This window comes from Haliaeetus leucocephalus, unplaced genomic scaffold (genome assembly GCF_000737465.1).
Source record: "Haliaeetus leucocephalus isolate CR32 unplaced genomic scaffold, Haliaeetus_leucocephalus-4.0 Scaffold495, whole genome shotgun sequence".
NCBI lineage: Eukaryota > Metazoa > Chordata > Aves > Accipitriformes > Accipitridae > Haliaeetus > Haliaeetus leucocephalus.
This window is the reverse complement of record NW_010972931.1, coordinates 3,500,512-3,527,486: the sequence shown is the minus strand read 5'-3', so window position 1 is coordinate 3,527,486 and position 26,975 is coordinate 3,500,512. Positions and strand designations below refer to the sequence as shown.

Here is a 26,975-nt window from a genome sequence, read left to right as displayed (position 1 = left end):
AGGCTTATTCCGGAGTGAATGCTGAGACTTCACGTCCTCCAAGCAGACCCGTTGTGCCACCTCTTCTCCCTGTGCCCTCTTGCTGGTGCCCGTCCAGCTGGATGGTGCTGGGGAGAAGAACTGCAGCCAGCGGTGGTGGCCCGCTGGAGCAGCTCTTTTGTCCAGGTGCCAGGCCATGCCTTTCCTCCTTCAGGGGTAAACCAGGGGTGCAAAGAACGGATGGGCACTACACGCATATGTATTTCTTCGAGGTGCTGCCACTCGGCGCCCGGTACTTGGAGCGGTATCATCCTGACTCTGCTCCCGAGCGTAGGCTGGTGCCGCTGTCCGGAGTGAAACGGCGGAGCCTGCCCTACTGTGTGTGGCTCTGATGCCTGCCTCCAAAATTACTTCTCCAGATTTCTTAGTTACTGATTTGAAACAAAATAGAGATAATTACTGCCTGACTACCTAATTATTAACTCCAACAATGACCAATTTGGAATAAACCATCATTAATATACATTGCGTTCCCACGGTTGACAAGAACAATAATATTAAAACCAGAATGTGTAGGAGCCATTATTGGGAAAGCAGCTGCCTCACATAAGTTAATGACTAGTTTTCTTCTGTTCTGAATGTGTAAGACATTTTCAGTTTGTTGTGATTAAATGAGAAAGCTGGGTTTCTCCCAGATTTCATCCTTTTTCCCTTCTCTTTCTTGTCCCGGGGGAGCGCGATGTTACTGTCCTGAACTTTGCTGCAGAAAAAGTGAATTGGGGACCTCCACGCAGCCAGCCACCGTTGCACCCCACCACCTTTCCCCAGCTCTAGTTTTTCCTGCGGGCTGGAGGTGCTGGCACTACCTACACAGCCTACAGCATCCTGATCCCTCTCCCACCCCTAGGTATCCGTTCTCCTTAATTACTGCTCTTCCAGGGTGGAGGGCTCGAAGCCTCAGAGGAAAACCCCTTTGGGAACACAGGTAGTGATGTCTCACTGAAGTTCTTCAAGCACTAGCATGGCCTGAGTGGCCATGGAGGAGCAGGAGGTAGGTCTGTGCAGAGTCAGAACAGCAATGCTGGAAGTTTCTAAAGAGATGCAAACAGCCAGATAGCCAGCACCAGGGGAGAAGACCGCACGTAGGAATGTGTGTGTGCATATACATTCATATAGACACAAACATATATAAAATAAATACAACTATATACATTCATGCATATATTTGTGTATATACACACACACACATATATGTTTTATCTGTATAAATTTGAAATCTGGAGCCTTGAAAGGCCTTTTCAAATGAGATGCTTGGGTGACATGGGCATAATATTTGTGCCGTAGTTTGTAAAGCCAAAGGGAAACGATCCCCCAACAGAAACATCAGCCACCTATTTCATCCACGTCCCAGTGGATGGAGGCCTTGTTCTGAGTATGAGATGAGCTTACGCAACCATTGGAGTTATACAATGATGTTGCTGTTGCCAGCTTCAGATGTTACTTTACATTAAAAATTAAGAGGAATCAGCAGGCCAAATCCCAAAGAAGTTTTGAAAATCTCAATGCCAATGTTTATAAAATAAATGCATTAAACAAGTAGTACTTGAATCTAAAAACACTCTTTGAGCCTGTCCAAGTCCATTAAGTGGTTTTCAGAATCTTGGCAAAACGTGCAGCATAAGCAAAGCTTAACTCTCACGGTAGCCTTCCACTTGGCGTGAGCCCATCGGCCAAAGCGCGTGGGATTTCGCGTGGCATCCAAAGCCCTGCGCTCCGGATGGAGCCGATTCCAGCCTGGAGCGCATCCCTGATGGCAGGCTCTAATGTCCTCAGCTGCTCCCACGGCCCGGACAAGAGCTCTTACCCTTCCCACGGCAGCCAGAGCGTTAGAAAACCAACCGGTCACTTCAGGGGTCTTAGAGCTGAGCGTGCCAGAGCTACGAACGGGGGGCTGTAATCCTCGTTGTGGCCCCTCTTCGGTGAGACTTCGTCCTGGCCATGTGCTGCCATACCCCTCGCACGGACGCTTGCAAGAAAGTTTTTTTGCTCCGTTACGAAGCGTTTGCGCCCGTAAGCGGCAGCGGGGTGGGAAGGAGGGGTGGCTGTACCGCAGCCCTGCTGGGGCGATGGGCAAATTCCCCATCCGGACCCCAGTGGTCTCCCAGCACTTGGGCTGGTCAGCTGGCGCCTGTCGAAGCCTGTGGTTGTCCGTACGGCTGTAGAAGCGTAACGTGGCGTGGATTTTGTGCTTTATTCCCTACAAGCGTCCAGCAAGGGTGCTTTGCGTGCCTGCTGTGTCTGACAGCTCTCCGCAGAGAGGCTTTTTCCTGCCTCTGTAGTGTCATCTCCGTCCCAACCTCAGAGAAGCTACAGTTGTAAAAGGAATAAATATTTGCAGCTCACAATGGTGACTTTTGCAGAATGAGTCACACACAATATGTTCTGTCAGGGAGAGTTTACACTATTTTTTTTCTTATTTTGTTGTTGTCCTTCATCACCAGTAGAAGTCATTTGGGCTGGTAATTTATGTTTTAATTCGTCTACAGAAAAACACAACATAATCAAATTGATTCTCAAGGTGCCTTCTGTCCTGAAATAAATACCTTATTAATAATCTGTATGGTTTGAAGTCATAGTCTTGCTGGGAGGAGTTTTGGACCTGCAAGGAATTCAAAGTCCTAACTAAATTTCTTTTATTTTACTGTCTTCAAGCTAGCTCCTTCATTCTTAATAACTGCTGTTATTATCTCTTGTTTGGAAGTTGTAAGTATTGTGCTGCTACGTGTAAAATTGAGAATAATGAAGAACAAAGTGTGTCCTAATAGATTTAAGTGTCTGGGAATGAAATCTGAGGGCAATGGTGTGCCGAGTATTTGGAGGGACGCATCCTGCTCAGTCAGGCAGGAACTGGAAATTCAGAAAGCTGAGCTGTTAGACCAACATTTCTGACTGCAGCCCCCACTGCAAAGAAGTATTGACCAAGATCAAGAAGCCTTACGAGTCAGTGGTAGAGCGAGGCAATTATGTCGAGCGCTACTGTGACTGTAATATCAGCAAATTACAATTGATGAAGTGCCAGCCCATTGTTATAATGTTTTATGGCAGCAGGGGCACTGAAAGCTGTGATTAAGTAATATTAGGAGTTTTAAAATTCTTTTTACAGAGCAGTGAAGCAGGGTAATGGGGATCTTCTCCTGTTCTTCACAGTCAAAAAGAGAAAAAGGTGGAAAGGAGGTCTAGGAGAAAGAGGGAGGAGGAGAATGGGCAGGAGCTGGTGATTTCAGTGCCCTGCAGCATGGATCCGCAAGACTGCCCGGAGACCCAGGGGAAAAGAATTCTTGCAATTCAGTGTTTAAAAAGTGTTCAGCCAAAAGCGAAAAAAATAAAATCCAAAGCCAAATGCATTTCTTAAAGAAAACAGTGATTCTTCATTCCAAAATCGGCTTTGCAGAGCAGAGCACCACATTTAATGATTTTTGTGCTGTACCACTGGATCTACCAATCGTCCTGGAACAGCTTAACCCGTACAGGGGAACCTGAGCACGTTTGCCAGGATCCCAGCTGTGGTCATCATCAGCATCACAGAGACCCATCTACCCAGCTGAATTTGTCCTTAACTGTGTCACTATGTACTTTGCTGAGGGTAACCTTTAGCTAGCCTGCAGATGAATGCAAATGGTTGAGAGATTAGTGCGTGTGTCCGTCCGGGTGTGTGTTCAGTTAATCTGACGACTTGGGGGTTTCCAGGAGGAGATGCAGGGAACCACTCTGAAAGGAGCAAAGCCTTTCCCGTAGCCCAGCCCATAGACCTGCTTGACTTTGGGATTCTTCAACATTTTCCTGCAGTGTGGCCCCCAGTCTGCATTCAGTCTGGATGGCAGATTTGGGGGTTATTTTCTCTATATACAGATTCCCAGCTTAGCTCTTTCCAAATATCCTGGTGTCCCCAGTGGCAGTTATCACAGTTATATCCTTGAAAACTCATATATGCATGTGGGGGGTTATTTCTAGCTCTAATAGATGTTTTGACCATTTTCAACATCAGTAAATAATTGTTGCCCTGTCCACTTCTTGTCTATGTTTTCTCTCTCCTCAGTCTGGTTCCCCCCTTCAGCTGCAGGACAGATGGGTCCCTATGAGACTCTCATAATGAATTCAACCTTGATGTCTGACCCATCATTTATATATGTGTGGTCTCTGTGGCAGCATACTCTGCACCTTTCAGAGCATCCTTTATTAAATCCTTCAAAAAAAAAAAGGAACGTTAGACAGTCATTAGATAGTAACGTTTGTTTGGTGGCCTTTGCAGAAAGAACGTACGATCTGTATTTTGAAGGACTGTCAAAATGGTTCATTTTAGCCTTGCTAGTATCATTTAATGCTAATAAAAATGGAGGCTTTTGAAAGGTGGGTAGAAGGAAACTAATGTAGATGACTTTAGAAAAGCTGACTTACTAAATCTCAGAGGAGCAAATTCATCCCAGTGGTAAGTAGGTGTAACACTAATGAGTTAAGAATTATACCCATTAACATCAGAATTGATTTTTTTCTGTTCTCTCTCCTTCTGTGTGTCAGATAAAAATGGAATAAGAACCTTGTAAAGCTGACAATAATGTAAGCTCTAAGAGGTGTTCAGCTAATTTCTGTTGAAAAGCTTTATTGATACGCATTTTCAAATTTTGTAATTACATTGTTTTAAGACTCATTCCTGCACCTTCATAGTTTCTAAAAAGTTGGTCCTACTTGTTTTCTTCTTGCATAGCATATAGTAGAATATTCCAAGATAGTTTTTGGTTTCAGATTTCTACGTGAATGGAGTATAAATACAATTCCCATGTTTCACATTCAAACTAAAACATGCAGAAGTTGTTTTGTAGGCTGCAAGAGGGACCTCAGTAAGAACCTGTACACCTACTACTACTTTCACAGCAATCCATGAATAAAACTTACTGATTTAAAGTACTGTTACACACATACAAAGTAAAATAATTTAAAGAACTTCAAATAACTATGATGTCAGTCAGGAGAACTAAGACTATTAGCAGTCAGGAGGGAGAAGATGATTAAACATACAATATGTGATAATAAATGTATTTTATATATATATACATTGTTTTTAATCTCTGGCCCATCTTTTCTGCATAACCACTCAATTTCTTATTTTCCCTTTTGCTTATATAAATAAAAAGCCTTTTGTTCTTTGTTTTAATTTCCTATGTAAAATGTAAATTAGCATGACTTTGGGCAATTATTTTTTTTTGTAATTTTTTTTTTTTTACTTTTAAGTCATCTTTCATGTTTTCTGTTCATTTCTAGCATCCATCATGAGGTGATCATTCATGCAGATTCTCTAAGATTTTCCTCCATCTTCAGAATACAAAGCTGAGCTGCACTGTCACCTTTTGATTTAAATGCCAGGTTTCCCCTGCGTTAGATTAGCTGAGCTCCTCAGCTCCGTAGACATTTTCTAATCACTCGCTCCCCGCAGGCTGTGTCTGGACAAGTCAATGCAGAACTGTTTTCTGGTTTCTGCGTCAGAGAACACATTCCTCCCGAGTTCGTCTCGGGTGGGTGCCACAGAGGGGAAGCCTGCACACAGAGATAGGTGGGAGCGCTGTCACATTTGAGTCATCCTCCAGCCCAGACAATCACGAGACCTGTGGTGAGCTGCTTTGAAAGCCAGCACGTAAATTTAGACATAGCCGTAGGTTGTGAAAATTTGCCTTTTGGGAATTCACGGGTTTAGTTACAGGTCTTCTCTTGTTTGTCCTCCTGCCTACTTTCACACGAGTGAACTCATAATTAAGTTATTCAGATTTATATGTTATGACCAATCTTTCTGTTAATCAAAATCCTATCCAAATTGTTGTCACCTCTTACTGTTTCAGGGACTGTTGAACCAGAAATCGGCCAGCTGTCGCATTCAGGAATATCTTCCGCCCCCGCCCCCCATGATGAGTAACATCTGAATTCCCTAGATTTTATTTTGTAAAAATAACTCTCTAGGGTTATTTATAGAAGGTTTCCAGCCCAGCCAACTTAAGCACACAACCTTGGCAAATAAGCCCATTTCATGAGTCTTTCAAAAGCATATATATATCATTTTCATATCCATATGGGGCATTTTTGAAGCGCTGCCTCCTAGGTGCCAAAAATTGAAGTGCAAGTTAGGTACCTAAGTAAGGTGGGCTGACTTTTGCTCTTGATCTGGTAACAAGACTTTGACTTCCAGCCGTAGTCCACTCAAGGATTTGCAGCACTTCCCCTGCAAAATCCTGTTTGTCATCCTTCCCAGTACAAACCGACTGGGCACTGGTCTGCCGCGTTTTGCATGTGCTGCCACTTCCCCATGCTATCAGCCCTACCATCAGCCCTTCCCTTTACCTCCAACTCTCCTGAACTATGCTTGTGCTTGAACACATGTTTTCTGGTCCCGGGTGCAATTCTGTCTCGGTTCTGTTATTTCTATGCTGGGTTTGGGTTTCTGCCTTAAAGATTATGCTCTCTTCTTAGGGTACCAGCGTTGCTTTTGTTACAAAACAAGCACTAGTGATGACCCCCCAACTTCCCTGGGCAAAGAGAACAAGATGTCTTCACAAATGGTTGCATCTTGCTTGATAATTTCCTTCATTTTAGTGTTTTCTTTCTCTTTCCTGTCCTTTCATCCTTTTTTCTTTCAAACTTCTACATTTTTGGTTGGATGGTAAGTGAAGAGACATCTGCCAACGTGCAGTCCTACTGGCGAGTCACACCAAGAAGCAGCAGCAACAACAGAACAGCAGTTCTGCCCCCAGTAACGCTTTTGAACTTGGAAATACTCTTCCAAATCCTTTGCGAGACCTTGCAGGTCTCTAGGTACAGTCCATCTGACCAACGTCAGATAGATCTCTACATCTGAGCTAACTGTCTGGATTCCCTCTTACCATTGAGGGAGACAACCAGGTGCTCGTAGGCAGAGAAATAGGCTTTGCTGCTTAATGGAGACATCTAAAACATGTCAGATGAGACTCTTTGTAGAAGAGCCTGTTTCTCTTCATCATTTAGGAGGGGAAGGCTCGTCTTCTGTGGTTGCTCAGGCTGCGAGTCTGGGTTCTGCATGGTGTGAAGGAGAAAGGCCCGCAATGCTAATTGCACATAAAACCTGCCATTTCACCAGCAAAGAGTATCTACGTTCAAGTAAATTCTTTGATGCCATAGGCAATATTTATCAGTTTCCAAAATGATTGTTTTGATTTTGCTAAGGAACCTTACAACTTCCGTGTCTTTCAGAAGCAACAAGGTGCCCTGAATGAGTAAGCTTTTGGCAATGCTTAGACACACGTACAGCAAATCTTGGGGTGGCTTAGGTGCACTCTTTACAACCCATTACTTCCTTATTCTGCTCCTGGGATAGCTGAGGCCTGCCATGAGTGTTGAAGATGTGTCTTCCACACAAAAAAAAGTAGATACTCATGTGATCCTGCAGTGTTTCAAGTGGAAAAATACCTCAGGCAAAGCATCAGTCCCTTTGGCCTTGTATCTACTCAGAAGGACCAACTAAGTAGATGGCACATTACTTGGGGTTAGCTTTTGCCTGTGGAACAAACGTTTTAGACTTCCCAGCGGTGCTCAGCAGCCTCATGGCACACAGCCGTTGGAATGAAATGTTTCAGCAACGACGACGCAGGATTCCGAGGGCTAGAAATTAGCATTCCCCGTTGAGCGTACCTGCTATCCCAGAGCCCTGGGGCGGCTCTAGAGCACATCATCAGTAATCTGCTCTCTCTAGAGGAGGCACGAGAACAGGGCTTTTGTCTTTTCCAGCCATTGATCACCTCTGACAGCTTCTAAAGATTGCTTCAGCACTGCTGAATTCCTGGGATCTTTTTCCTTTTGAAAAGAAAGTATCTTTCAGTCTCGCTTACCTAGAGCTAATGCATGAATGTATATTAAGAAGCTATATGTCAACAGATACCTGATTTGTCTAGCAGTTAATTAAAAATAAAATCCTAGAGGATTTCATTATTTCTCACACAGGCATTCTTCATTTTGTTTCCTAGTGTCCTTGTTAGTGCCTGTTGCACATCTTAATTAGCTTTCTTCTTGGGGAGCTTTCCTGGTGCCCTAAAACTCTCAGAGTGGAGATCTTCAATCCAAACGTACCCACAGAGGGAGGGTGTGAGGGTTTGGGGAGATGCCCCTGGCAAACTGGCTGTCTTCTCTGCCCCTTTGCTGGTGCCCACAGCCTCTGAGCAAAGGGCAAAATGTTTCCATGTGTCTCCGGCACTGGTGCTGGGAGTGCCAAAGAGAAGAAAAGTGGGTCCAATATTAAAATCCCAGCCTGTGAAAGGACCTGGAGCAGGTGGAAGCACACTTTATCCTTTGTTGTGCCTGTGGTGGGTAAGATGACCTCCATCAGAGGGACAGGGTGGACAGTTGATGTGACACCATAAATGATTTGCTGGGGGGTGCCTGTTAGAGCCCCCCTCTGATCTCTGTTTTCAGAAGGTAGCATGTTACATAAATATCATTCTACCATGGTGAAGAGTCACAAAATGTGGTTGAGCTTAACCCTTTAAGCTCTCAGAGAGGAGTAGTTTCGAGAATAATAGTTTCCTGATAGGGTGAAGCTATGAATTGTTTTTACCTCTTTCCTGACTTCTTACTGTGGCAGATCCTGGAATGGTCAAACTGTCTTTATTCTAGGCACAAAGAGACCTGGGAGTGCATGTGTGTGCTGAATGCATGCTTCAAACAACAAAAATAACACACGAAGTTGATTTTTAGCCTAGAAATGTCATTAGCTATGCCCAAACCAGATGTTTGAGTTAAGTCTCAAATCCTCTAACATTTTGTTAGGTGTTAGAGCTGAACATTGAGAAAAACAAGTTCAAAAGACCAGAAGAGGAATCAGTACAAGCAAATTAGAAACAAAAATCAGAAACAGAGAGAGGTGATTGGAATTAATTTGGGGATCACCATCTTTTCCAGATTTTCTCTAGAATACACAAGATTCTTGAAGGCTCACCCCTTTATGTTTAGTCTATCCTGCAGAAGAAATTATATAAGGAGTTCTTGTTCCTTTACAAAGTAGACCAGCCGTTGTTTATTTTATGTTCCACTGTGCCATTTTTGAGTTTGATACTGGCGTTATTTTAATCTGACAAAAGCAAGAGCTGCTGCCAAAAGAATTGTCCTGCTTTTGCCTCCTCTGTGACAACACTTTCCTTCTGCCTTCCTTGTTCCAGAACTCCCAGACATGTGGCTGTGTGCTGAGATGGATCAGGGAACAAATCCTATTGAAAGCTACTTGTTTAAGTTGTGGTCGTTTTTTTACTTTCCGGTCATATCCGTTCCATCATCCCATTTACTGCATAGCCACATGAACATCCATTCTGATACAGGGCAGAAAGTGGGAAAATGGGAAAGGAGGACATGTGGCATCTCACAGTCACTGCAGAAAAACATGACCGGGGCAGCAACCCTCACCCACAGGTACTCTGCAGGCAATGCTGGTCTTGAACTGCGCTCTAAGCCATCACTCCAAAATGGTGAGGAATGTGGGGCTTGATGCAAGCAACCTCCTCTACCTCCTGCTTGTCCCCCAATTTATGTATTTTATTAAGTTATAATTTTATGACAGAGCAACACTAGGTACTCCATAAGCAAGATTAATAATATTAGCCTTGGTTTAACTAAGGCTGGAGGGAGTATCCTGCTCTAAATCTGACTTCAAAGTCTTCTGATCTGTTTAGACACAATTGAATCAAGTGGACAGGAAATTTCATGAGAAAGGTTTCCATAATAGAATTTGTCCATAGCAAAATTTTTCTGGATACCTTGGGACAAAGCAGGAGAGGTGCCAGAGCATTCGGGCAGTGGTGGACTCATGCTGGAGATATTCCCCTCTTACCCTGTGGCTAAGGGGAGAGCACTGAGGGAAGAGCCAGCTCTGCCTTGTGTTACTGTTTCTTGAGAAGAAAGCAACCCTGCAGAAGGAGGGAGAGTGCTCCCTGCCTGCCTTGCTATTGGTGGGGAAAGTAAAGCTCAGTGGCATGTCTCTTGATCCCTTTTCCCTGATCTGCTTCTGCCTCAGCAACAGAGTAAGGAATTTACAGGCATGTCTTCTTCTTGTGTCCTTTTTCTTTTCTTTTCCTAGCCAAGGAGGAAGGACTGTGTGTCTTCTCTTTGAGGGTAGAAATAATGACCTCAGCATCTCCTCTCCTTGCTCCAGTCCAGTGCTTAGAGAGGCTTGACCATTCCCAGCCAAAGCCTTTTACTTCCATAGGTGCATTGCTCAGGAGAGAGAAGTGTGGTTGTATCGATTTGGTGGGTGCCTGTTTTTCCTTTCCTTCAATATATGAATTATTGGGGTGGAAAGAGGGCTATAGAGATGATTGATACCCCATTCCTGGCAGTCCCCCAGGCCATGACAAGGTCTGGGAGCTCTTGGTACTGGCACTGAGCTTCTCTGCCCCACAGCAGCTGGGGGGCTGTCATGGTTTAATCCTGGCTGGTTACTGCTTGGGGCCATGCTCTGTCTCAAGCACAGGGTTTTGTCATATAGAAGTCCCTGAGGGCACAAAAATGCTCCTGAGGGCTGAGATTAAGGTCATAGCAAAGGCAGCTCCACACCACTCCAGCGACACATACGTCTGATTTTGCATAGAGCAACTCTCACTCAACACACACCTGAGTTTTCAGTGCAGTACACAGTCAGAGTTAAGTGTGTCGCTGGTTAAAGGAGGGATCAATGTACTTTCGTGGCAAGTAGTAAAGACATTGCCAATGGGAATCAGATCCTCACGCCTGGCTCCATTCATCCATGTGGCTGGCGGCCCTACCTAGTCTTTGGCCAAACTGATTGGTGAGCGTTCACAAAGATCAACCTCTCATCGTCTCATAACCTGATTATGGCTACAGCCTTTTTGCATCCTTAGAAATGGAGACCTGCCTCATTCATGACCATCCAGAGTGCTCATCTGCTGCCACTTTTTTCTTTCTCTCTGAAGCCCTCTTCTGTCCTGTAGAGCCCATACAACTTGCCCTTACTTGCAAACCTTTGATTACTCATTACTGCCTCTACCAATTGTCTTTTATTTACTACTCAAAGATCAACGTCTGTCTTTGATCAGCCAGCGATGCCAATCACTTTGTCAGTTTTTTCAAATTCTCATTTTCTTCCATAGTGCTCTGTTCTTCACTTTTGTGATGAGTGCTTCAAAAACATCCAGACATCTGCATCAGCATTGCTCCTCCAGACTCCTCTCTCAAATTGTTCTTGGCTGTGATGCCTACAGGAGATTTATGGTGTGCAAAATCCTCTGTCCATCTTGCTGATAAGACTGTCTCATTGTATATTTTGTCTATTATCTATATTTTGTCTTTGTCCTCATCTTAAATTGTACTTTCTTTGGGCCAAGAACTGTCTTATTGCTCTATGTTTACATAATGCTTCTCACAATGGAGTTCTAATCCATGGTGGGAGTTCTTTGGCATTTAATGGCAAAAATAATAGAAGTCTTATTAACAAATGTCTCTGTGTGACTGTATCACATGGTGTGGTCACAGTTTGCAGAAAATCGGTTTCCTCGGGACAACTTGTCTCTCTGCCTACAGAATGTAGGTGCAATCCAGGGCAGTCCATTTTCAGAAAGGAATGTGTTAGGAAAATATTTGAGCTTGAGTAATTCCACAAACAGAAAAAAAAAAACCCCAGTGTTCCGCACTTTCAGAAAGATTTCCTACTGTGCAGATTTTTTACTAGCCCATTAATTTTGCCATCTCAGAACTCAAACAGCATGGCCTAGAGCAGTGGTTTTCCAAATTCCTTCCAGTTGTAGCATACTAACATAAACAACATTTGCATATGGATGTCATAAAAGTGACTAATGCCGGCAATCATCGTACTTTATTGCAGTAATGTGACACATGTGCCTGAGCATCCTAAAAGATCTGCTCAAAGCTCGTTGGCGCTGAAGAAGTGGCACACCTCTTATCTAGCAGTGACACCCGTGGCAGAGCAGGCTTTGACAGAAACCAGAGCATGAATCCAGCTTTAGAGGAGCGTACAAGAGGGAAGAGGACTAGCTGCTTCACTGCTTGACTCAACAGCGCTGGGTACATGTCCTTTACCCTAAACCAGAAATCAAACTCAGGAGGTTGAACAAATAGCATTTTCTAGTTTGATAGCCAGAAAGTTCAATGAACTCCTTGACTGCAGCTGTTGGCAAGTCAGTGGAGAGACATTTGACTCTGACCTCGGCCTTGTACCCAATCATATTTTAACATCTCGGATTCTCCAAAGAAGGCTGCAAACGGTTCCTCAAGGCGAGGGGCAGTCAGTCGTGCTGTGAGCGCGAGGCTGAATGCTGCCATTTTCAGTCAAGAATTTGCGGAGTTGAGGGAATTTGTCACAGTTCAGCCTTGTCAGATTTTTCTTGGGTTGTGAATGCAACTACATCATCGTATAGCACAGAAAACACATTTTCGTATCTTACTGACTGGCTTTCAGAGCCTTCAGTTACTGGTCAAGCTTCCTGCACAACCAAGATATACATGATTATGCCATGTGCAACGGCAACTGCTTCCTAACGCTGTCCCAGTCTGTTGCCCACCTTTTAACAAATGTGACAGAAGTATAAAGGTCTCCAAGGTAGAGACAATCTTGTGTAAAAATAGTTTAAAAATAACTGGTCACTGCACAGAGTGAAGAAGCATGCAAAGCAGTGCTCCCACCGAGGGAAAAGAGAGCTGTGCCGTTGTACCAGGCATCAGCACATCTGTGTGGGAAAGAGATGCTGTGTATGTGCAAGCAGAGTTTACACCGTAATAGCCACAGGATAAGGCAACTACGAGATGCAAACTCAGGCTGGCAAGTTATATCTCGCTCAGAACAACTCCTTTTTTTTCATCTGTATGCATAGGTAAGAAGGCCAGGCTCCCTATCACACGGGTGATCCGTGTATCCTGGTGTGCCGCTGCCCATCTCAAACACGCGTAGTTCATCTCCCATTTCAGAGAAACATCTCGGAACTGTCCCTCTAGGGAGTCACCAGACACTTGGGTGAAACAACAGCACATCGCGTCCTGACTCCTATTTTCACCCCGACTGGCAAATAGTGAACCCAAAGCCTTGGACACAACTCTCTGATGATGCGGCAGCTTTCGTGACTGGTGGCTGACATCCTTTGGTGTTGGCTGCTCCCAGTGAAACACGCAGTGTGACCCCGGAGCTGGTGCTGCAACTCTCCACCACAACCAGCAACCCTGCTTTGTAGCCAGCTGTAGCAGGAGCTCCATGCACGCAGTATCTAACTATACAGCCCCATGGGACGTCATTCTATTGCAAATATCCTGTACCACATCCAGCAATCCTTCTCTGTCTTGTATTTGGGAAGCAGGAGCCAGAAGACTATGTAGTTAAAAATGCCTGTTTCCTAAATATAGTGCACACAGGGCAAAGGCTGTTTATCACAACCCTTTAGTACTAATGTTTGCTTGAAGTGTGTATACCTTGGTTCCTTTTACAAGCAATTGAACCAAAACATTTTCTTGGCATTTGCTTTCATTCTTCATTTCACTGCTTTATCAGAGATAGAGAAAGCAGTACATTTATTTGTGTGCGATTCCCCACAGGTAATCTTCAGTTGCAGCACATAAAACTTAATTTTCCCCAATTGCACAAGATTTCTTGTTCTACACAAAGTTGTAAATCACTGCAACAAAGACTTCTTGCTTCCTCAGTGTAGACAAATCCTTGCAGTACTTGAAAAATTACTTTGGCATTCCCATGTGCTCCTCATGCTGCAATTCCAAGAGCTTCCAAGAGTTTCACAGATTTATCCAACTTCGTGCTTTCTGCAGATAACATTGATGATGTGATGTGCATGTAGGTCTTTTTCTCATTGTCCGCCAGAATGCTTTTGTTACCAGACTCAGAAAGGACTTCAGCAAATATATATATAATGTTTCTTTCATCCCTATCCTTTTCACATTAAGTTGGAAGCAAGTGTTTTCCTTAAAAAAAGACATGGTATTGTTGCTTCCGTCACACAACCCTGAACATTACAAAAACAGTATTTTCAAGAACAATATTTCCATGAACAAATCTCAGAGAATGAGCAAAAGGGCATGATGTCATGTCTGGTAGCATGTGTGCACAGTGCAGCTATCAAGAAGACAAGGGTCCACGCAACAACGTGAGCAGGATATTGCCTGGTTCACAATCCCATTTATAATTACTTGGAGTCACACACCGTAATTTGGAAGCCATTTGCTTTAAGACTCCCAGGCTTGATACGTGCATTGACTCTGAAGAGATCCTTTGCCTTCGTTGGTGGTATTTGACTTGTCAATTTTCAGTTAATTCAAAATTTTATGGGTATTGTTGATGACAGCGGCAGTGTTCTTTCAGGTCTCCTGTGGCTGTTCCTCCACACAGGGACTTTGAGGCAGGAGCCCAGGTACCCAGGTGAACTCCCAAACCACTGTAGACATGGTCATTTCTGTGTCTTAGCTGAGAACCATCATCTGAGAAACGGTTTCCTGATGGACACCTTGTCAAAACCAGCATGTTCCTGGGAAGTACTTGAGTTCCGATGAGTTTCGGTTTTTGATGAAAAAGTAGTTTGTCAGTCAACTCCTCACAAGCTCCAAGAGGGACTCTTCTGGTGCTGAAATTGGTGCCAGATGGGTACCAGTCCTTCCACCATCAAAGTCGGCTGGAGTTTTGCCACTGACTTCAAAGGAATTATGAACAAGCCCATGAATTCATGACTGCACTTTTTATTTAGCTTTCTGAATAATTTATAAGCAAAAATAGGCTGGATTCTACCACTCTTTCTGATGTTGAGTAAGGCTGTATTTGGTTACATTTCTTGCTTTCAGAGGAGCTTTGGTGCAGTCATGAGCATCTCATTATGAAAAAAGGTGTCCATAGAGGACAGATAGGAAGAAAAGAGAAGGAAATCCTTAGGCGCATTGAAGACACACAGCAGATCTGAGATTCAGAGATGACAGATCAGAGTAAGATAGTCCTCATAGTTGGAGCTGAAGGCTAGATAGCTAGAATTGTTTCAGGGAGTGGAGAGGGATGCAGAAAACGTAGTTCTTTTTGGTAACCTCATCTATTTTTAATGCCATTGCATTTAGTTTTATTTTCTTTCTTCTCAGTGATTCGGACATCAGTTTCCATAAGGTTACTCGGCTTTGCTCCTAAGCAGACTTTGCAGCAGACTGCAGATTTTTCTGGGATTCACCAAGCCATGTGTTTGTTCTCCATCACTGCAAACCATTTTCCATCTTAAAATTATTTGGAAAAAAGGGAAAGAAAAAAAAATTCCCAGTTCACCACCCAAGGCTTAGTGTTTACTTCTGCTGCACGCATCATTTATTTTCATTCTGCAAGATCATGATGACACGCTCGTCCAAGCACATGTTGTTCTAATATGCTACATTCCTTCGGCCTCTCAGTGCGTTAGAAGTGACATTGCTGCTAAATGAGAAAGATCTTGTAAGACAGGGAAATAGATTGCTAAGTACTGCTGCCTTTCAGGGAACCATGTTGTAGACAAAAATTATTGGCTTGCTTTTTCCAGACTATACATAACTGTGTACATGTATGACCCTTATTAGTAAGGCTATCTATCTGCTGTATGGTTTTAGGGACTTCCTTCCTTGAGAACAAGCTAACATATTTAGCAGGCTTTTGGAAAATAGAATGAGACGTATGCCTCAGCCTGTGACTGAAGGAACAGGACACTTGAAGTTTGAGATGTGTCCTAGCAAAGTATTTCTGCAGCTATCGCTCCATGTGAATGTGTTCAAGCAAGTGCGTGTACTGCGCTTCGTGTATTTTTCTGGGTGCATGGAATAACTCTGCTCTCAATCACAGTGTGGGGTTTCAGAAATCTATCTTCCATGATGGATAAACCACTTGCAGAAAATCTGTTCCACATTTGCTTGTCCCTCCCTGGCAATAAATTAGAAAAGGCAAGAGTGGATTCTTAGAGATTAACACAAAAACATTAAATAATGCTTTGTTTTAGCTATAACATTTTCTCTTAAACTTACTAATGATTCTTCATTAGAAGATGGTGCCTAAATGAATAATTGAGATAGGATTTTGTACCTTCTGTCCAATGAATTTAAACTGTCCATGGAGAACTTGGGAGGCTTTCTCTAAACATTTTTAAATACAAAGCATATAAAAGATTAAATTATAGATGCATTCAGTATGACTTGGTTGAAGACCTTTGGCACAACTTTGTCTGCTGAGAGGCCATTAGCAAGCCCTTGGAACTACTGTGCGTCCACTATACTAACTTACCCAATGAACTTGTAAAGTATTAAGTAAAGTATTAGGTACTTTCTCCTAACACCCATTTGAGTCAAAGGGTGTTTTGCTACTCAGTTACAGTAGAAGAAAGGTTGTATCCTGCATTTGCCAGTAGGGATAACAGTAAGGAAAAGCTGCTTTAGCTTTCTGAAACGCTGCTTTTTGGGGATGAAAATGCTTTCGCAGATGCAGTCCTCTCAGGGACCTAGCAGAGACAAGAGACTCTGTAGTTATGCCCTTACTTACTTAATAACCTCACTGTGCTTCAGAACATAAATTATAATACTGGTGAAACTAATTTAATGAGGGCATAAGAACTTAATATTTCCTGAAAGTAACTACTCTGAAGTGAAAACGCAGTAATAAATTCAGACTGTTTATTTTAATCACAAAATTGGCTATGGAACTCCAAGTTGCCAAAGTTTCTGCAAGGCATAAAATAGGGATGTGCATGATCTTCTCAATATTTATGAACTGTAAAGTATAAAAATCAGCAGTCCCTAGGCGAATTTTTTTTCAGTCTTTCAGGGGGACATTGTGAAGAAGTTTTATTAATAATTTTAATTTTCCTTTCTGCTCTGCTGAGTGGTTCCTTTCCAAAACCTTGAGCCTGATATTTTTCCTACCAATTTGTTCTTTTTCATTAGGTATGCATTGATTTGTGGGGTTTTGTAACTTTTCACTTTTAAAAGGGGCCTGGAGTAACATATTTCTGATATTATACCTGTATTTGAACAGCACCATCCATTAGCTAGTACTTTCCATAAAGACAGAAAAAAAGCTTACCTAGCAAATGAAGCATTGTTTTCCTGAAAGTCTTAATATACTGTACTTGCTGGTTTAGATTGGCTCCAGTTTAACAAAATACTTAAGCACGTGTGTAACACTGAGAATTTAAGCAATCCTTCCTTGTTCAGAAAAGAATGACATTTCAGTCCCATTAGTGACACTTTGGTCTGCATAGTATCAAGTACGCGCTGAAATATGTTGCTAAACCAGAAGGAGAGCAAGGTCCTCTCTTTGGTAGGTCAGATATCAGTCAGAAATGAATCTCTTACCCAGACCTAAATGACTAGAAAGCTAGGAGTATTCAATAGCAGAATAAGAGTTACGGTCCTCTGCCTTACAGAAGACAGCACCGCCAGTGAACTGCAACAACCCAGGAGCTGCTGTGGTGACCAGTGTGTATCAAGGTGTCCCTTGGTGGTCTAAACTGGGCTAGAACAATTTTGCCACTGCCATGGATTAGTAAACACACCGACGAATTTGTCAAGGGAGATGCAGTAAAGGTTAATTATTTAAATCTGACCTAGATTTCCCATGCTTCTATCTTGTTCCATAATAATAACAGTAAGTTCCACAGTAATAATTTGTTATTCGGACTAAAACTAGAATTAATTATGACCCACACTGGACAAGAAGTAGCTTGTTCCTCACTCTCCATCCCAGCTGGGGTACGTAAGTAGGTGCATAACGCTGCCCGTTGAAACTAGAGATCATTAAATCACATTAGGATGTAAAGGGTGTATTTAGTCCCATGGGGGGATAGTAAGTGCAGATGACAGTTTCTCTCCTGTATCCCCTCATTCTTAACAGAGAAATATGTTGAAACTGTTTACAGGTAGTCTCTTTTAAAGCCACATGTATCAGGAACTGGGGTGCTTATATATGTGTGAGTATGTGCAAGCACGTGCCACAGAGACGGAGGGAGAGAAAAAGTCACCATAATGCATTCTGCAGAAAAATGAGGTTTATCTGGAGACTAATAAAAAAATAATTTTGGCAGCAGAGAAGTCCTGAGTGAGGTAGCTTAATGTTTGTACCTTTGTCGCCCATATGGTAAAGTCTCAAGTAGAATATCTAAAATAGTCATATCTAAAAGCCAGAAGAAGAAAAAAAAAACTCTCCCTTAGTTCATATTGCATGGGCTGTCTGGCTGGAGGCCAAAGTCATGACAGCTTGCATTGTGGCGGGGAGAGCAGCGCGGCTCCCTGATCAAGGTCAGCAAATTTTTAATGAACGGAGCTTGATTACTGCTCCCTTTGTGGGGAAAGGTTGTTTGGAGGTGAACGAGGCTCTGTGCACAGAGGTATTCCACACGCACCCTCCTTCGTTCTCAAAACCAGACGAGCTGGAGCTGTGTCCAGTAGAGTTCCTCGCAGCTGGGGAATGCCTTCCTGAGAATTCGGCACAGTAGCTCTGTGAACTGAGGCTGGTGCATCCTTATCTCGGCACGCAGCACCTGCGGTCAGTAGTCACCGTACCACTTCATCACATCTCCTGCACGGTAGGGTCCCTCAGCTATTATAAGGCTTGCCCTCGCGAGGTTTTGCATTCCCAGACCTAGGACTGCAGGGCTGCTGGGAATGTTTGACTGGTTTGGCATTTAAATCCAAGCCTTATCCCTCTAAATCATATATCGAGTTTTCTAGGACATCCCTTTGTTATGGAATGGATTTGGGGTAAAATCAGTCCCGCTGCAGTCTCAAGGGCATTTTATGATTTGGGATTAGCAGGACCAGAATTTCAAACATGGGTTCTTTCTAGAGGAGGGATCAAAAATGGGCGAGAAAGTTGAGTTCTGGTATTAGAGCTTGTCATAAGAGCTACAGCCTTCCAGAAATGTCAAATTCCCGAGAGTGGCTGTGGGTCAGAACTTTCCACTAAGCTTCTCCTCTGGAAGCAGATCTGCCTGAAGATCAAATGACAGACACCAGAAAGCAATGCTTGTTTACATACTCAGAGTTTAAAATAAGAAATTTGCAATCATGTTTATGTTTAAAAAGGGTTTCTAAAAGTTCTTTGTGAAGAGGCAGCACTATTTGCTTTTCCAAAGTAGTAAGCAGAACCTTTTCTCTGTTATTCATAGCCTGTTTGGGAAGTGCTTGCCAGCATCTGTGGGCAAAGCTGTTTAAAAACAGTTCTCTACAAGAATAAAGTTGTAAAGCTATAAAGCATTTTTTTATCTTGGCAAACCAAAATAATTTTTTCCCAGTATTTCAGGAAGACTCTGACATTCCCAAAAGTTCATTAGCTTGACTGTTTTGGGGAGGGGTTTTCTTTTTGCCTTTAATCTTCTACTGATATTGAGAGTGACTTTGTTTATAACAATACAGGGCTATTTTTTATTACTCCATGTTTAGATGCTAGCTCTCTTATTGACCTTTTTAACTAGGTTTTGCTTTGAACAAAAAAGTAATGGATTTTGTTGTTTTAAAAAGAACAGCTTTGGTGTTAAATTGGATTCCAGCCAGTGGGATTGATAATCTAATTCTTACAAGAGAATCAGAGTTTAGATATTAAGAGCTGGAGCACTTCATTGTCCATATGGAGCATTGTTGTAAAATCAGAAAGTTCTAAATTCTTTTTTTTTAACTCTATATTTCCCTATGTCAAAGAGTTAAAATATATCTTTTTCCAGCTTGCTGTTGGTTAGCAAAGTATTTCCTCACCGTCTGCTGTAGAAAAGAATCATGCATATTTGATGTCTTTCTCCTTTTCTCCTTAATATTTCAAATAATTCAGCTAGACTATCTCCGTCAATTGGGTAAGTGGAGCTGTAACACCTACTTAAGGGAGGGGAGCCATCTGGTTTCCTTGCAACTTGGAGCCTGCTGGCAAATATTAGGTTGTACCAATTTAGAGCATGATGAAGTGGGAAATAATGGACATTCTTGAAGAATCTGAAATGGGATCAGCTGTTATTGGCAAAAATTGGCAGGTGCAGTGCACTATGCTGGCTGTAAGCATGGTCTCAAGTTGGAGAGTGCAGCTGGGAAAATGACCCGCTAATTGAATGGTTGCAGGACTCCCAGCAGCTCCCGACAGTAGTGGAGCATCATTAATTGGAGGCTCTTGGTTGACTTGGTGGAAGCTGTCACAGAATGAAGGATCCTGCAAGTTGATGTTTACTTTCTAGGTGTTAGCGTGTTTATTGCCTCTTCCTCAGTATGAGTCTTCGTGGAGTCAGAGGTGCTTTTGAACTTAGGAGGACTGGCATAAGGCTAGCAATATCTACTTCTTATTTGTATTTACAGCATGGTGACAGTGGTTGGGAGTCATAAAAGCCACTCAATTACACATTTGTTTAACTGCACACTTCTGTTGTTATCTTCCCATCCCTCTCTTTTTCCCTTTTATTTTCACTTGTATTAGGTTTCTAAATTGGCTTGGCTTGGAGCAGCAACTATTCTTTCTTTTTATTTAGAGCCTGAGAAGACCTTGTCCTCGACTGAGTTTCTTGGATGCTGCCGTAATTCATACAGTGGTTATAGAAACAAAAATAGCCTGGTTTTGGTCCAGAATAGTATTACGCGCACCTCTGGTTTATGCGGGTCTCAGAATAGCAGTGTATGCAACAGCACATGTGCGTTAGCTGTGGCTCCCTTTTTCATATGTTGTTTTTATTCATTAAATGCAAACATATTGCGGTGCATCCTAGTTTAATATAAAGGTCTGTTGGCAAAATGTGGCATTTTCCCTCAGCTGTTAGCACCCCTTGAGGGAAGATCTATTGGCAATGAGCGCTGTGCAGAAAGCACTGCTGACTTCAGAGCGCAATTCGTGTCTCATCGGTGACAGTAGCATCCCGACGCGCCGAAAAACTCTCAAGCTATGTAAGGCGTAGCTTTCTTCTGTGCATTATGGTGGCTAGGAGGTAAAACGCTTCAGTGACAGCTTTGTCCCACCAACGTGCCTTTGGCATTTATAAGCACGAGGTTATCTGTGAGTGTGGATTGAATGAGGAACAGTGGGCTGAAAGCTGGCCTGAACATCCTGGTGCTCTGCTGTCTCTGTAGGCTGTAGACCAAGTTTTAAACCCTTTGGGAGGGCTGATGAGACCAATTTTTCAAATTGGACCCCGAGCAAGTCTTCCAGTGGCCATCATGCTCTTCCCCAGTTGAGGTGATACAGCTGGAAAAAATGCCTTCAGTTCGCGTCTGCGTTTGGATAACCTGTGTCAGGTGGGAGGCCAGGGGATGAAACTGGAAGGATTTGGAAGCTGTACCCCTGGGTCAAGACCCAGTGTGGCAAACATCAAGCATTGGCCTATGGTGGACCTGGGAATGGCTAGACATTGATGAAGAGGCTCCTGTCTCCTTCCCCCAGCTCTGCCTCTGCAGCCTGGGACAAGCTATTTCGGGGAACACCATTTTCTTAAATGCCATAGTTTGATGTGCACCCATTTGTGGTGCCTGGTTCTAGCCTAACTCTCCTGGATGCTTATTCTGCCTCTCTTTCAATTTTCCTGGCATTAAGAAGTGGATGGAAATAGCTCACCCAGCTTCAGAAACTTAAGTAAATTGGGCATCACGCTGGAGCTGAACACTACCACTTGGCTTGGGGCAGGTTTTGGGAAACAAAACGCGCCGGTGTGCCTCCTGGGGACCTGCCTGGGTGACTGAGAGGTGGCGGACAGATGATGGAACCCAGCTAGTTTTGGGACCTGTCCCGAGCACCCTTTTTGCCGGCAAGCTTTGGCTGGGGTGGGCCACCAGGAGAAAGGATCGTGGTGCTGCAGGGAGGAAGGCCCAGGCAGGTCCAGCAGGCGCCATCAAGCGACCCGCGATGGTTCACGTCGCCCCTTCTTTTCTCATTTTGATCTTTTTTTTTTGTCTTCCCCTTTTCTTCCGCACCCAGCTGAATGAATCCGCCAAGCAGCTCATCGAGATGGACAAGACGTGCTCGGCTGCCGCCTCCGGCTGCGACATGCCGCTGCCCGCGGAGACGGCGGCGGCGGCGGCGGGTCTGGCACCGTGCTCCACGTTGGCCGGTGCTGGGGCGGCCGGGGCAGCCCAGCGGCAGGCGGAGGGCAAGAAGAACGCCAAAAAACGCCATTCCTTCACTGCCCTCAGCATGACGCACAAGTCCTCCCAGGCCGCCAGCAACCGGCACTCCATGGAGATCAGCGCACCCGTCCTCATCAGCTCCAGTGACCCGCGGGCGGCCGCCAGGATCGGGGACCTGACCCACCTCTCCTCCAGCGCCCCGGCCCAGGTAAGGTGGCAGGGAGGGGGGTGGAGGTGTGTTTTGGGTGCCCTCGGTGGACGGCACACCCTTGCCTCGCTTCTTTCAAAATGGTTGACCCTCGCATGAAGCGGTTGCACGGCGCTGTCGTCCCGATGCAGTGGTACTTGGCGTCTGTTGTTCCCATCCTTGCATTAATCGGTGGGCATGCGTGAGGAGCCAGACGATAAAGCCAAATTTGATTCACCTTGATGGAACATCTTTTAAAGAAAAGCAATCCTACAATTTGTTTGAAGTAATGCAGCTTATGTTGCATCACTTTCTGTCGTAGAAAGAAATAATTTTGAGCGATCCCATTATCCTCAATGTATCTGTTACCCTGCAGGGTAGCAATGTCGGTGTGAAATTCACACACTGGGGATAAAAAAGGTTTTTGGAGTAATCATTTCCCTACAGATCACTGGAGGATGAGCAAATGTGCCGTACTTTGATGTGTGTTGTACCCAGCAAGTAGCTGCTGTTCAGAAACACCCAAGGAGGTTTTAAACCATCAGATGTGCTGAGGATACAGCCCCCTGTCCTTCCCCCTCTCAAAGGAGGGGGCAGAGGAGCAGCCTCCAGGGCATCCCTGCAGGTCCCTAAAGGAGCTTCCGAGAGGCTAATTCTGGGAGCCTGGCAGAACCAGGAGTCAAACTCAGCAGGCATGCACTGAAACCTCTTGCAAATGCCCGCTGTTTCTGTGGATAAGGGAATCCAAGTGGTAATTTGCAGTTTGAAGGCATAAAAGAGAAAGGGGAATAATAATAGTCCCAAAGGTCTTCTGCCTTGGCCTGCCTGCTCAGTCATCTACGTACTTGGTGTGCAGATTAGCAGCAACGGGTTCCCTCTACGGACCAGCTCCTCGTGGTCTGGGCTGCTTGCTAGCACCGAGATAACCTAAGCATGGCAGGGTCTTCCCACCCATCATTTTTCTGCTGAAAAAAGCATCCCTCCCCTTTTCGTCTTCCTGGCCATGCCTTCCTGCCCCTTCGCACCCATATCCCCATATCAGGACAAATTTGGATCGCTTCCCACCCCTTGGGCAGGAATACCTGTTTATGCCCATTTGCAGACCGGTGGGGCTCCCCCGGAGGGTCGGTGTCGTGCCCCAGACTGCGGGATCACTCTTGATGGCTGTGCCGTACCAGCACCCGTGACGTGAGCCCCCAGATCCCTACGGTGCAGGTTTGCAAAGACGCCGGGGAAGGCAGGGTGCCTGCGTGCGTGCCGATGTGTGCCACGGGGCCAGCGGGAACGGCGTGTGGAGGGGACACCCCCATGGTGGAGCAGCACCCTCTGCTCCTGCCTCAGCAGCTCCCCTCCCTCCGCTGCCCATCCACATGTAGGAGCCGGAGAGGCAGCTCGGTCCGACTGGAACTTAGCTTATTTTCTTCCAGATGCCTTTTCCAGGCAGGGTTTCCGTGCCGTAAGGTCTTCCCCCTCCTTTCAGCCCTCAGCAGGAGGGTGAAGGTGAGGATACGGCCTCCACGTAAAGCAGCGCCTGTGCCAAGATGCACTGGGACATCTGTGAAGCAGCAGAAGCACTAGACGTGAGTGAGGGTCCCAAGCTTGTCAAGTAAACGACACCCAGGTTTTTGGCACTCAGAGTGACACATTTGGACTTTACAGAGATGTGACAGACTGTGGCTTTTCTGTTCTTGTGCTAGTCAAGGGAAAAACCATGCACACCCTTTGCTAGAGTCATGTGAAGACTCATTCTAAGCTAGCAAACCACAAAAATTAGACCACGAAGCAGAAAGTGCCTTGACTGTTCTCGCCCATTTTAACAGAACGAGTGGTGTGCAAAACCCCACTCGTGTCACACACCATTGTGGCATTTTGGCACAAGCAGTAGGGGACAAGAAGGGCGCCGTGTTCTCTGTAACCAGTTACGGTTATCAAAATCCAGCCTGAAGGAAGGTTGGTTGGGTCCTTTGCAGCAGATGGGAAGACACGTAATTGGTGTTACCATCAGAAGCACAGCTAGGGCTAGGGTAAAATGAAGGCACTTCAGTGTGCCCGTGGTGGGAAGAGATTTGGGGAGTCGTTCTTCTGCCTCCGGGCACAGAGCAGGTTTGCAGACAAGGCAGCTGAGCACAGGCCTCCTTCGCTGCTGGCCAAAACTGTCTTGGCCAAAATCCAGGAAGGGGAAAAAGAGTCTTGGTGGTTCGGATCAACCTTAGCGAAAAGAGGTTTCCCTCTGTCAGAAAGTGTTGTTGCAGCCAAAGGACCCGGTTGCCCCAAGCGTGGCATTTGCATGTATGAATACGTATCTCTGCTTTTGGGGGCCTTCCTATTTGCTTTCTGGTTTGAGGGATTTAAACATTTTTTTTTGAAAACTTTGCTAGGAATGTGGGTCTGTCGGGGAAAAAAAAGAGGAGCTGACATTCTCACTATATTCTCTTCACTGTAGGAGCAGCCCTCAGAAAAATGCCTTGCTGTTGTAAGAGTAGTAATAAAATCACAAGAGCCACCAACATGAATTCACCTGCTTTCAGCTTTCTTAGGTCTACAAAGAGTCCAGAATTTGCCTCTTACAAAATGTACATTAAAATTGTGCAGCTATATTTATATGTCTATTAATCCCATAAAAATAGAGGTTACATTTACATATTTAAAATGGCAGAAATTCAGTTCCTTCTCTGCCATCTGCTAAGACCTGACACGGCTCTGAAACAATTAATGATGCTGCAGCCTTAGACAGAAAATCAGTTCAGCATTTTTCTTTTATTCACGTGGCTGAATGCCAGCCAACGTAGCATAAACAAAGGGCCCCTGAGTTCTTACTTCAAGGCATTCGGGGCGGCGAGAATCCTGTCTTCGGATCGTTTTGTTCTAAGATGTTTTTGCCATTTTTAAGGTAAATGTCCTGTTTGTCTTACTAGGGGTTTGACGTCTTGACAACCTCTAAACGGACTCTACTGCTGCTTTGGAAGAGCTCAGGGGCATTGCTGAGAGCACGGGCAGGTTGGTAGGAAGGCTGTGCCTGTAGCTGCCAGACTTACTGGTGAGCTCTGCCGCAGGAATATCTCCCACCTTTTCTTTCCTCACTTGAAGAGGAACCTCTCTGCCCTGCAAGTCATCGTCACAGCCCTTGAGTGGTTCTCTCCGTAACCATCTCAAGCCTCTGCTAGTTTGCAGCAGCAAAGTCAGCCAAAGCATATTTCTTATAGGGGAAACAACAGATTTACAGTTTCAGTGCTGACTATCTAGGAAATTTATGCCTTTCCTTTCACCATTAGAATCCAAATTTGGGGTTTTGTGTCTTTATGTCATGTCCTTGAAATTTCCAGGCACTTTATCATTGTTTATTTAACAGATCTCCTCATAAAAAGAAATAAAGGAATTTTGTTCAGTTTAGTAGGTATGAGCTTCTCTGGTCCCTATCAGGATTGGTATTTAGCTTGCAGGGGGGGTTCTACCTTTTGAAAAAGTTTGTCACAGTTTTCCTATAGCCTGTCCTTTGAACAAGTGAAATTCAGTTACAGGAGTTCTTGAACGTCATCCAGTCCCCTACCTCAGGCAACCGGCTGGTGCCCAGCAGAACACTCTTCTTAAAACAAGCATCCATTTTCCACCTGAGGCGCCTACATCTGGGGCACCTGCTTTTTCTCTGCTGACATGAGAGGAAACAGAGACATCGAAGGCTTCTTACTGTACGAACTTAAAATTTAGGTGCACATTTTAGATGTTTCGGTAAATGTGGAATATATTCCACCCCTTAGAAGTGATTTCATGCATAGGACTGTATTCCTGTGGCTTTTGTCAATTTTTGTGAATTGAAACCAGACTTTCACGCCAAGCTGACATGTTTTTTGTTTTTACGAGTTGTTAGACTATTATAAGCCTCCCGCTTCTCCAGGAGGGCACAGATTTATGCGTACTGAGCACTGACATTCAGACCAGGGTATGAAATCACATGTTTTGAAAGCACTTCTGCATATCATTAATTTAATAATTGAAGACTACAGGCCTTCCATAACATGTTCGTTATTCTTTAAGCAGAACCAAGTCAGCTGTTCCCCAAAAGCCAAGATGCATTTTGAAATGATTGATGGTCTAAAAACCATCTTTGTTGACTGCAAACCTAGGGATGCTCAAAGGTAGAAGAATCAACTTCAAGCCACGTCAGCTGGATAAAACAGTGACTGGAAGACCACCATAGCCAGGATACAAAGCATTTATTTTCAAAGAGGCAATGCTGGGATCTTCATTTCGCTTGCAGCCAAATTTACTTCTTGTATGCTTTTTGTTGCATGCTGAGTATCACACGTTAAACGTAAGATCCCCTTCTAAAAGGTAATAGTGTCTGTACATCACGCAGAATGTCCTATCATGCTGGCAAAATGAATTTTTATTGAAGATGTCAGTAGTGCTGCAGGCCTGTGATGGAGCTGAAGCTGAATTAGGTTACGGGTGCAGAGGAGCAGTTCGTAACTGAGACTCCCCGGGGAGCGGGGAAGGTCCCCCTGGACAGTAATTGTGCCTAGGCCTCAGATGGCTTGTCTTGCTTCCATTTTCACCCTTTATGAATTATTCTTCTGTGCTATTTGGAAAGGTCACAGGTCAGCACTGCTCCAAATCCCCTGATTTTTGACAGCACATGCATCTCATGAATAATGAAGTGTGGCTTTGTGCACACCAGGATGACAGCTGAGTGAGGAAAAAGGAT

The 26,975-nt window shown here is 44.4% G+C and overlaps 1 protein-coding gene across 1 annotated transcript in view; it reads left to right on the top strand.

Moving 5' to 3' along the window:
* Window positions 1–26,975, top strand: part of SH3RF3 (SH3 domain containing ring finger 3) — a 180,390-nt gene that overhangs the window by 97,655 nt on the left and 55,760 nt on the right. The window contains exon 10 of the mRNA XM_010575802.1: window positions 21,938–22,294. Within this exon, the coding sequence (XP_010574104.1) occupies window positions 21,938–22,294 (357 nt within the window). The remainder of the gene's footprint in view (window positions 1–21,937; window positions 22,295–26,975) is intronic.